At 45.3% G+C, this 11,783-nt stretch overlaps 1 protein-coding gene across 3 annotated transcripts in view; it reads left to right on the top strand.

Moving 5' to 3' along the window:
- Positions 1–11,488, top strand: part of SKA1 (spindle and kinetochore associated complex subunit 1) — a 31,139-nt gene extending 19,651 nt beyond the window's left edge. For all 3 annotated transcript variants that reach the window (XM_054987160.1, XM_054987161.1, XM_054987162.1), the window contains 2 exons: positions 5,008–5,177; positions 10,969–11,488. In XM_054987160.1, coding sequence (XP_054843135.1) covers positions 5,008–5,177; positions 10,969–11,117 — 319 coding nt within the window. In that variant the 3' untranslated portion in view covers positions 11,118–11,488. The remainder of the gene's footprint in view (positions 1–5,007; positions 5,178–10,968) is intronic.
- The last annotated feature ends 295 nt before the right edge of the window (positions 11,489–11,783 follow it).

An 11,783-nucleotide genomic window follows, 5' to 3' on the forward strand; every position in this document is an offset into this window, starting at 1 on the left:
AGGATGTGATATGCTTCAAAGAAAATGTATGGCTGTGGGAAGAGGTGAAGGAACAAAAAAAAGGTAACCGGTGTGTGTTTGAATGCAGAATTTTCTAAACCCAGAGAGAGATCCAGCTGTATTCAGGTTCAGCCATACAATTCCCCCTACGGGAAAGAGCAAGAGGGGAGGATGCTAATTCTGCCTCTCAATATTTCTTCTCTTCCCCTCTCTTTTTCTTCACAACAGCCCTGTGAGGTGGGTGCAGCGGAGTGTGTGTGGTTGGCCCATGGGCTGCCCAGTGAGGTTCATGTCAGAATGGGGATTGGAACCCGGGGCTTCCAAATCCAAGGCCGACACCCAAACTGCTCCGTGTTTTGAAATCCATGCAAAGTGCTAGACAATTGCTACAAATCAGCATCCATAGCTGTCTGCTTTCCACATTGCACAGCAAGGTTGATTTTTGCTTTTTCATTCTGTTGTGATTTCCCTCCCTCTCTCCTTCTCTCCCCTTTTTCAGTTTTGGCTGCCATGTATTAAACTGTCTCCTTTTTGCCCCAGGTGTGTTCTCATTTATTCAGCCCAGTTCTTTTTCCTTCCTTTATTTCTTTGCGTGGGCAGATGGTTGCTTTCACATTTATTAACATCGAACACTTTTCGGTTAGCCTGCTGGCCCCTTACATCATGCTAAGACCCTGCTGTCTTTTCCCCCTGAGCTTGGCAGGTAGTATTTCTCAAACTGTCAACTGATCTCAATTTGACTGGTATCACATTTGGATCGGGTAAAGTGGGAAAGTGGCGTAAGGAAAAAACGATGCTTTGAAGATCCACGGTGGCCCTGTAGATTTTTGCACTGTATTTGGTATGGGGATATCACCATGTGAGGCAAGTGTCCCTCTTTCTCCGCCACCCTCCTGAGGCCCTTCTTGGTTGAATGCATAAGGCCCAGATGCAGGTATGTGGATCGTGTGCGAGAGAATCGCTAGGTTCCAACTTCCCACCAATGTCCCCGACTCCATCTTGGTGCTGGATTTCCAGCACTGATCGCAGAAACAAGCACAATGGCCAGATCTTAAACTGGAGCGGGGGAAGAATGTTACAGCTTAAAGGGATTAATACCTAAAAATGTAAAGTGCATGTGCCACATGCGGGTTTCTGAAAACGGGTGTTTTGTGCAGAAATGCGCGTTAGAGATCTGGGACTTCCGTGGCTCTTTTTTAATTTAGCGTAGGCTCGATGGCCAAAACAGCTTATAATGTAATGCATGAAAATAGTCTAAGAAAGAAGGGCCAAAACAGCGTAGGGCTATAAAATTGAAAAGCTATTTCTTAAACTGGATGTGAAATGGAGCACAGAGCCGCTGGTGTGCAGCGGCAGGCTCACTGCTCCTGTGGATGATTCTGAAATAAAATAGCTACAGCTTTTAGATGCTTCTGCTTCCTTTGTCAAGTTTAAGTTGTTGGTTCAGACGTGTGGCCTGTACTTGCTCGCCGTTGCAGTGGCCTGTACTACAGGTGGTGATAGGAACAGGCAATGTTGGTGTCAGTTTCTTGCAAGAAATGCTTCCCTATCTGATAAATAGCCAAAGACTATATCGTGACGTAGCCTTCCTTGGGAGCACCCCTTGATGTCTGTATTATCAATACACGAATGGCTTGCTTCTAGAACTTGAAATTGACATCGGCTCTTCAACCATCTTTGATAAAGAACGGAAACGGGATTAAGAAAGTGAACCGGCCTGCCCGTCAGATGGTCCTTCCATCTACGCCCTTTGTGCTGTACCTGGCATTTCTCCTATGAACTTTATGTTTTGATTTGCTGCCGTATATGCCTTATCTTGCCTTATTAGCACCTTAATGATAAGAACATAAGAACATAAGCAAAGCCATGTTGGATCAGGCCAGTGGCCCATCCAGTCCAACATTCTGTCACACACAGTGGCTAGAAATCCAGTGCCATCTAAAGGACTGTCAGTGAGGCCAGGACACCAGAAGCCCTCCCACTGCCTTCCTTCCAGCGCCAAGACAACAGAGCACCACCTCCCCACAAAGAGAATACCATCTATCTCCTGTGGCTAATAGCCACTGATGGACCTCTGCTCCATATATTTGTCCAGTCCCCTCTTGAAGCTGGCAATGCTTGTAGCTGCCACCACCTCCTGTGGCAACGAATTCCATGTGTTTATCACCCTTTGTGTAAAGTAGTATTTTCTTCTATCTGTTCTAACCCGACTGCTCAATAATTTCATAGAGTGCCCACGAGTTCTTGTATTGTGAGAAAGGGAGAAAAACACATCTTTCTCTACCTTCTCTAACCCGTGCATTATCTTGTAAACCTCTATCATGTCTCCCCTCAGTCGTCTTTTCTCCAGGCTAAAGAGCCCCAAGCGCCTCAATCTTTCCTCATAGGGAAAGTGTTCCAACCCTTTAATCATTTTAGTTGCCCTTCTCTGTACTTTTTCCAGTGCTATGATATCTTTTTTAAGGTGTGGCGACCAGAACTGTACACAGTACTCCAAATGAGGCCTCACCATCGATTTATACAGAGGCATTATGATACCGGCTGATTTGTTTTCAATCCCTTTCCTAATAACCCCTAGCATAGCATTAGCTTTTTTTATGGCAGTCGCACACTGTGCTGACGTTTTTAGTGAATTATCTATCATGACTCCAAGATCTCTCTCTTGGTCAGTCTCCGCCAGTTCAGACCCCATCAACTTGTATTTATATTTTGGATTTTTGGTTCCAATGTGCATTACTTTGCACTTGGCTACATTGAACCTCATTTGCCACATGGATGCCCACTCTTCTAGCCTCGACAGATCCCTTTGGAGTGCCTCACAATCCTCTCTGGCTTTCACCACCCTGAACAATTTCGTGTCATCTGCAAATTTAGCCACTTCACTGCTTAATCCCAATTCCAAATCATTAATAAACAAGTTAAAAAGCATTGGACCCAATACCGACCCCTGTGGCACCCCACTGCTCACCACCCTCCACTGTGAGAAGTGCCCGTTTATACTCACTCTCTGTTTCCTATTAATTAGCCAGTTTTCGATCCACAAGAGGACTTGGCCCTTTATCCCATAGCTACTGAGCTTACTTAGGAGCCTTTGATGAGGAACTTTGTCAAAAGCTTTCTGGAAGTCAAGATAAACAATATCTATCGGGTCTCCCTTGTCCACTTGTTTGTTCACTCCCTCAAAGAACTCTAACAGATTGGTGAGACAAGATCTTCCCTTACAGAACCCATGCTGAGTTTTCCTCATCAGCTTTTGGTCATCAATGTGCCCACTAATTTTATTTTTGATAATAGTTTCCACCAACTTACCCGGTATTGACGTCAGGCTGACTGGCCTGTAATTTCCCGGATCTCCCCTGGAACCTTTTTTAAAGATGGGGACAACATTAGCTACCTTCCAGTCCTCAGGAACAGATGCAGAGTTTAATGACAGATTACATATTTTTGTGAGGAGATCTACAAGTTCACACTTGAGTTCTTTCAGAACTCTTGGATGTATGCCATCTGGGCCCGGTGATTTATCAGTTTTTAAATTATCTAGCAGTCGCATAACCTCCTCTCTCGTCACCTCAATGTGACTCAGGTCTTTCAAAACCCCTCCCAAAGTCAGTGCTTCCGGAGTGGGCATGCACTTCTTATCTTCCACAGTGAAGACAGAAGCAAAGAACGCATTCAGCTTCTCGGCCATTTCCCTATCACCCTTTAGTAATCCTTTTACGCCTTGGTCATCCAAGGGCCCCACTGCCTCCCTAGCTGGTTTCCTACTTCTAATATATTTAAAGAATTGTTTATTGTTTTTCTTTATGTTCTTTGCAATATGCTCCTCATATTCCCTTTTTGCCTGTCTGATCACAGACTTGCACTTTTTTTGCCACAGCTTATGCTCCTTTTTATCAACCTCACTCCGACTAGTTTTCCACTGCCTAAAAGAATCCTTTTTACCTTTTACAGCTTCTATTACATTGCTTGTTAACCATGCTGGCCTTTCCCTAAACCTATTTGTGCCTTCCTAACCAGCGGTATATATTTAATTTGAGCTTCCAGGATTGTAGTTTTAAATAGTCTCCAAGATTCCCCAAGTGTTTTGACCTTTTTTACTTTCCCTTTCAGTTTCTTCTTCACGTACCCCCTCATCTCAGAAAAGTTACCCCTTTTGAAGTTAAACATGGCTGTGTTGGTCTTATTTGGCAATTTCCTATTTATACATATGTTGTACTCAATAACATTATGGTCACTGTTCCCAAGTGGTGCAATCACATTTACATCTCTCACCAGGTCTTCAGCATTACTGAGGACCAAATCCAGGATCACCTCTCCCCTAGTAGGTTCTGTAACCATCTGTTCCATAGCACAGTCATTGAGACAGTCTAGAAACTCACTTTCTCTCCCCCGATTCGAACACCCATTGGCCCAGTCAATGTGTGGGTAGTTAAAATCACCCATTACAACACAGTTTTTTTGTTTAGCAGCCATCTTTAATCCTGTCATCATTTTATAATCCTCCTCTATTTTCTGATCTGGAGGGCGATAACAAACTCCCACAGCTATGAAATGATTGTTCATAGGACTTTATGTTTACGTATGCACTAACACTTTTTGTACAGCCGTTGCAGTGGGAAGTTTGTGTGTAATGATATATATTGAAGGCAGTCTGTGTGTACGAGAAAATATTACAAATAATAAGACATTTATATTTGAAAATTGATTTATGGTTTAGTTAGTACGTCACGATATATTCTTTGGCTATTGTCTCTTGTGATTCTGTATTGGTACTCCCTATCTGATAAGGACAGCTCTAACTCAAAAGCTCATACCCTGGAAATATAGTTGGTCTTTAAGGTGCTACTGGACCTTAATCTTGCTCTTCTGATGCAGCCCAACACAGCTACCCACCTGAAACTAACCCCTGGATGTCACACATGCATGTGCGCTCAGGTGTAAGGTTCTCAGAGCTTGCATCGTTTTTCCTCCCAGATCACGAGCACTGTCTCCTTCTTCTCGCCACAGGTACATGCGAGGCCGTCTCTCGTATAATCAAGTGAACGCAGTGATCCAAGAAATCAATAAGGCGGTGGCCAGCAAGTATAAGATCATGCGCCAGTCTGCTAAAACCATGTCCAGTGCTGTCAGGAACCTTTACTTCAGATTCCAGGAAGAAGAAACTAAGGATACGAAAGGTGCGTTTGAAATTTGCTTTGCACAGTTAAAATGGATGTTTAATCTATCTGGTACGGCTGTTCTCAATCCTTTGCAACCAGAGCATTAAAAAAAAAAGTTGTGGGAACTCCCCCAGTGCTCCTTTCCTTTGGCTACGATCTTCAGCTTGCGGGGGGCGGGGGGTGGAGCACGGGAAGGGAAAACGTAGCTAATTCTCTGATAAATCAAGATGGGAAGCTGTGTTAGTCTGTCTGTAACGGTGGAAAAGAGCAAGAGTCCAGTGGCACCTGTAAAACTAACAAAATTAGTGGTAGGGTATGAGCTTTCGTGAGCCACAGCTCACTTCTTCAGATACAGCTAGAATGTGAGTCCATCTGCCCTTATATCTTAGAGAGTGGCATGAGAAATATGATGTCTGTTTGTATCTGTGCAAGTTTCTTCACAAGGTTGATGGATTTCCATTTTGTACGGCTAAATGTGATGCCTTCCATAGAGAGAGATCAAGATGCATAGCTGTGTTAGTCTGTTTATAGTAGTGGAAAAGAGCAAGAGTCCAGTGGCACCTGTAAAACTAACAAAATTAGTGGTAGGGTGTGAGCTTTCGTGAGCCACAGCTCACTTCTTCAGATACAGCTAGAATAGGAGTCCATCTGTCCTTATATCTTGGAGAGTGGCATGAGAAATTTGATGCACAGGGACAAACAGACATCATACTTCTCACGCCATTCTCCAAGATATTTCTATGATGTCATCTTGCCCACAATGCTCTAGGAATTTCCCCAATAGCACTGTTGTGGTGCTGTGATGTGATTCCCCATTTTTCTCCCACTGCTTATTGGATGAATCACGGGCAAGGGAGGGCAAGGGCAGGAATTTGCCCCTCATCAGTGGGCCACCTGGCAATGCCATGCACAGCGAATTCATGTAATCTGTCTAACTTCATTAAATTGTCGATAGCCTAAAAGATTACTATCTCCTCATCGGTTATCCTCCACTTCTGTAGGCAGTTACTCCTCAATATCACTCCTCAATATCCTCCACTTCTGTAGGCAGTTGCTCCTCAATATCACTGCTGTCTGCAAGACATTATAAATCTGTTACTCATCTTAATATTAGGTTTAAAAAAACCCATCAAGCTTTGTTTGGGAGGAGGCAAGAAAGGGTCCTCTTTTCCTACTCATAACTAGCTATCAGACTTCAGTACCATTTAACAGAATCTCTGTAAAATAACTATATCCATAACTAGCCGTAGTGTGAAAGAGAGAGTGTGGAAGTCCCCTTATCATAAGTCTCTTCTCTCCTACCAGCAGACTCTCCCGCTGCCTCCCTCTCACACAACAGAAAGACTAATTAAAGCAAGTCAGGATCCCCCCCCACAAGAATAATGTTTATTTATTTATTTATTATTAGATTAGATTTTTTAGTCCGCCCTCCCCGCTGAGCGGGCTCAGGGCAGAGATAATAATCCCCAAACACCTAAGCCTGCCAAAGAAGCTACTTTAAGATAACAGTCCACAACCAATAAACTAGAAAGAAAAAAATAATAGCAGTTAAAAGAAGAATTGAGATTAAAATTTGAGATAAATTAAAAGAACTCTTCGTGGAACAAAACAACGCCACTGCCCAGCTCAAAGCAAGTCCTGTATACCCTACGGAGGCCTCCGTCCTCTCATATCTGCCAATCGCCACGACTCTTATCTGCTACACTTTAAAAGCAAGCTTAAATAAAACATTTTCGGACCCAGTCCGGGAGGACAGACCACAGCAGATAAATGATTCTGTATAGCCACAACGGAAAAGGCCTTGACCCAAGTTCTCGTCTATCTCCCCACTCGATTGGAACAATCTTCAAACCAGTGACAAGAAGTTAGTAATTTTCATTAGGAATTTTTATCCAGAGGCCAACTGAACAGGGATGGAGGCCTGAAGAACTCTTTTCACACACATACATAAAACTGCCTTCTGTTGGGTCAAGTGGGGATCTATCCAAGTCATTCTTGTCTGTTCTGATTCGCAGTGACCCTCCAGGCTCTCGGGCTGAGATCTTTCACATCACCTCCTACCAGATCCTTTTTTTAACTGGAGACGCTAAGGACTGAACTAGGTGCACTTTCCAGGGGGGTCAGTTTGCACATCTCAAGTGCTAAATGGTCAAGTGACACACATGTGCATGTGTGAACCAGTCCACAGGGATCTTGGAACAGGATTGCCCTGTTTGTACCTGACAGAAAGCTACATCTGCGTCTTCCTGATCTGGCACCGTTCAACAGGTGCAGCTTTTCCAAGTGCTTCTGCACTGAAGGGAAGCTGCACCTACTGAACTCCTGCCTGTCTCCGTACTTGGAGGAACAGCCAGGAAGCCCCAGCCCAGGTGAACTTGTGCGAACACGACCAGGTAAAATTCCTGAAGAATAACATCACGTTTGTGGGCCTTAGAGTCTGTAAATTACTCTCATTAAGTACAATTTCAGGCTGCGGCTAGAAGGTTTTGAATTCCTTCTTGGCTCGGGCTGTCATACGGCAACAGATGGAGATCCTCTCTGCAGAACGATGGATTTTTTTTTTTCATAAATAGCACCAATTCTGTAGTCGAGGAGGAAAATTTCATTTTTCCATTTGGTGTGTAAAATAGTATTTGAGCCTTATAAATAGCTTTCGCACCGTTTTGCCCTCCCATCTGTGAGTGGGCTTGAAATGGAAATTCAGTCACACAGGGAGGATTTGGATAAAAGAAATGGAGCGGAGCGATTCTCTTTCGTGGTGACCGTGGCCTGTCACAATGGCACGGCTGAGCAGACCGGCTTTGCTTGTGGGGCCTGCCTGCTTGTCCATCTAAGGTTTTCCCCTACGTGATTCTCCCAGTTGTGTTCTGTTTCTCTCTCCTCTTCCCTGCTAGCCTCAAAAGGCATCTTTCACACAGAATCACAGAGTTGGAAGGGGCCATACAGAGACCATCTAGTCCAACCCCCTGCCCAATGCAGGATGAGCCTAAAGCATCCCTGACCAATATTCATCCAGCCTCTTCTTGAAAACTGCCAGTGAGGGGGAGCTCACCACCTCCCTAGGAAGCTGATTCCACCTTTGAATTACTCTGACTGTGAAAAAGTTTTTCCTAATATCCAGCCGGTACCTTTCTGCACGTAATTTAAGCCTGTTGCTTCAGGTCCTATCCTCTGCTGCCAACTGGAACAGCTCCTTGCCCTCCTCCAAATGACAGCCTTTCAAATACTTAAAGAGAGCAATCATGTCCCCCCTCAGTCTCTTCTCCAAACTAAACATTCCCAAGGCCCTCAGCCTTTCCTCATAGGGCTCCGTCTCCAGACCCCTGGGTTGAAAAGGCCTCTCCAGACAATAGGACATCAGAGTGGGCGTTGGAGAGATCCAACAAGGATGGGGGGCAGCGGAAAGAGGGACGGTCTACCAAGAAACTTCTTTATTGATTTAGAATACTTTTTCTCCCATGCTAGGTTCTCAAAATGGCTGACAAAGTGAAATAAACATAGGTGTACAATGTACAAAAACAGGCCCGCCCAACAGCCTCCCCCACCATACAAGGGTCGAGTGGGCAGCAAGCCACAGGGGCATCCCAAGCTGGCTGTGGTTCCACTGCCACAGCACGTGTCGGGCCACGAGCCTCTGGCCAGGCCCAGCCATTAAGTTATCTGCAGAACCAAGGAGCGGGCACACACACAAATGCCCAGCCTCCAGGACTTATTCAGTGGGGTTTAATGTTTTCTGTTCCCCCGTGCAGGTTTTCTGCAGTATCTTGGCTTCAGTTATCACAAGCTGCACTCCTGCACGGTTCCCATTCATTTTAAGGGTATTCGTGTGGCAGAAGTCCCCAGCAGAGTGTGTCTCATGTGAATTTGCAGGATTGGGGCGAGGTGACAGACAGACTCATACGGCTTGGTCCGGTCCCACAGGATCAGACTGGAAACACTGCTGTTTCCTCAAGTCCAGAAAAGCACCCAGGTCAAATTATGCCCAAGGCCGAGGCCTTTCTCTTATGTTGCCTCCTGGCTTTGGTATTCAGAGGTTGACTGCCTCTGAATGTGGAGGTTCCCCTTAGTCACCATGGCTAGTAGCCACTGATGGACCTTCATTAATCTAATTCGCTTTTAAAGTTGACTGTGCCAGTGGTAAACTAGAGATGGGCACAAATCGAATTACGACCCAAAAAAATGCACGAACCAGGCCAGTTCGTGGTTTGCGAACCAGTGGTTCGTGGAAGCTCATTTCCACGAACTTCCACGAACTGGTCTACTGGTTCGTTTGCATTGTAAAGGAGCAGTTTAAATGGCCATTTCCCCAGGGAAATGGCCATATAAACTTTTCCTGAGGCTTGCAAGTGGCAGGTCCCTTTAAACTATCAGCTGGCAGGCAGCAGGGAGGATCTCCTGCCTTTAAAGGGACCTGCTGCTTGCAAGCCGCAGGGCCCTTTAAACTACCCAAACCCCAGCCCCTTTAAACTGTCAAATGCCTGCTGCTGCTAAGTGGCTGGAAAGGGGCATTTAAACCCCACGAACCACAAACTGGTTCATAAACTTGCCCAGTTTGTGCCAGTTCGTGGTTCCTGGTTGGTGAAAACCAACGACCCACAAACCTCATGATCCGGTTTTTTTGTGGTTCGTGCCCATCTCTAGTGGTAAACCTATCTTGAATGTTTTATAAAGCACCAGTGTCGCCAACTGCAGGCAGTCGTCCTTGTTCCTTTCTGGCTTTCCACGCTGGGGGGAGAAACCTACCCTGCTCCCTTTCTTGGCTTCAAAGTGGTGGAAAAGGAAGCCATGACACTGTTTCATCTATGGCTCCGTAGTTCAATGGCGTAGGAAATAAAAGCACTGGGCTGGCCAGGAGGGATGGAGAGGGGACGAAGTGAATTACTGTCATCTCCCAGAAGGAGGGATAGCATGAACTGTGCCTCTGTTACACTGAGAGTGTAGCCACACTTGCCCTGGGTAGCCTACGCAAGCGTGAGCTCATCAGATCTTAGAAGCTTCACAGGACAGGCCTTGGTTAGTAATTAGATGGGAGACCTCCAAGGAAGACCTGAGTGTCTATGCAGAGGCAGCCAATGGCAAACCACCTCTGATAGTTTCTTGCCGTGAAAACCCCAGCAGGGGTCACTATAAGTAGACTATGGCTTGACGGCAGTTTCCATCACAGCGCGTGTTCGTCAAGTGTAGAGAGATGCAATGTTAGCCAGGAAGTGTAGTTTTAAAAGACAGCTGACAGAGATCGCTCCTCAGAGGGTTTGTTAATTTCATTTTTGCCTCCCTGGAGGCTTTGTCAATTTCACCTCTCCAGTCTCAAGCTGTGGGATTGCAACCAGAGGGCAGCGAGGAATGGAAATGGGCTGGAGCTGTCTTCTAGAGCTGGGTTTGGATCTGGAGAGGTTATAACAGGCTGAAGTTTCCTTTCTGGCATTTCACAGCCCCTTCACACAGCTCCAGTGTATAGCAAAGCCTTTGCCCTGCTGGCTGCTCTGTCTTTTTCAACTACCCTTCCTGGCTAACATTGCATCTCCCAACATGTGTTCTTCCTGCGTCAGATGTCTCGTGTAGAGAGACTCTTAGATGACCACAAGCTCCAACTAGTTTAATAATCATGTTCTCTTCTGGAATTCGGGGAGATGTATTTTTGTGAGGTTTCTCAGCATTGTGCTCAACTGTCAGTTCCCAGGATTCTTCGGAGACCCATTCTTCGGTCCAGAGCCATCGCGTTGGTCATGTATCCATAGCACAAAGAATGCTTGAACCGATTTCAAAAATCGTGACTCTCAGCATCCAAAGGAAATCTTGTGTTTTCCAGGTGAGTTCTTTATCGTGGAGGCTGACATCGAAGAGTTCACACAGCTGAAGGCAGACAAGCGTTTCCACAGCATTCTGACCATCTTGCGGCACTGCCAGAGAGTGCGGGAGATCCGGGGTTCGCGGCTTGTTCGTTATGCCATCTGTTGAGATGCTGTGATTTTGGAGCTGGGATTGGAGTCTCCAAGAAGCAGGGAAAGAACGGAACTCTAAATGGTTACGTCATTGCTTTTGAATTCGCTTGGAGAATGCCTTTGAATTCTTTCATAATTAATATACTAATCTGAGAACGAGCTAACCTCCAATCAAAATTTTCCTTTTTAGCAAAAAATAGGATGTTGTTTGACAAGAAAAATGTTCTCCCCCCCCCCTTAGTTTGAGTTTGCATTTGATATCCTTAAATAACCCCCTCCCCTCCGCAAGTGCTGCTGTTCGACATGAGTAACGGCATAGCAGCTTAACAGATTGCTTTGAGCTCTTGAAACTGGAATTTGGAGTGACTGAAATGCCAATAAAGAGTCTTAATTGCAGCTCAAGTCAGAATCCTGATTATCTTCCATCATCTCGGGTGTGTTTCTAGTGACATGTGGGGAGATCTTAATTGTTGTATTCCAAAGAATATGTGAATGGACTCGTGTCTGCACGTGAGCGCTACCGCAACACAAGGCTTGTGTGGGAGTGTATAGTATGGATTTGTGTTTATAGAGGTATCAGATGAAGATCCATCTGTTGCCTTCTGAAATGGCTGGTGGGGAGTTTAGCTTGTGGTGGGTGAATCAGAGAGAGAGAGAGAGCTTTACCATTTCTCAAATGGTT

This window comes from Eublepharis macularius, chromosome 8 (assembly GCF_028583425.1).
Source record: "Eublepharis macularius isolate TG4126 chromosome 8, MPM_Emac_v1.0, whole genome shotgun sequence".
Classification (NCBI taxonomy): domain Eukaryota; kingdom Metazoa; phylum Chordata; class Lepidosauria; order Squamata; family Eublepharidae; genus Eublepharis; species Eublepharis macularius.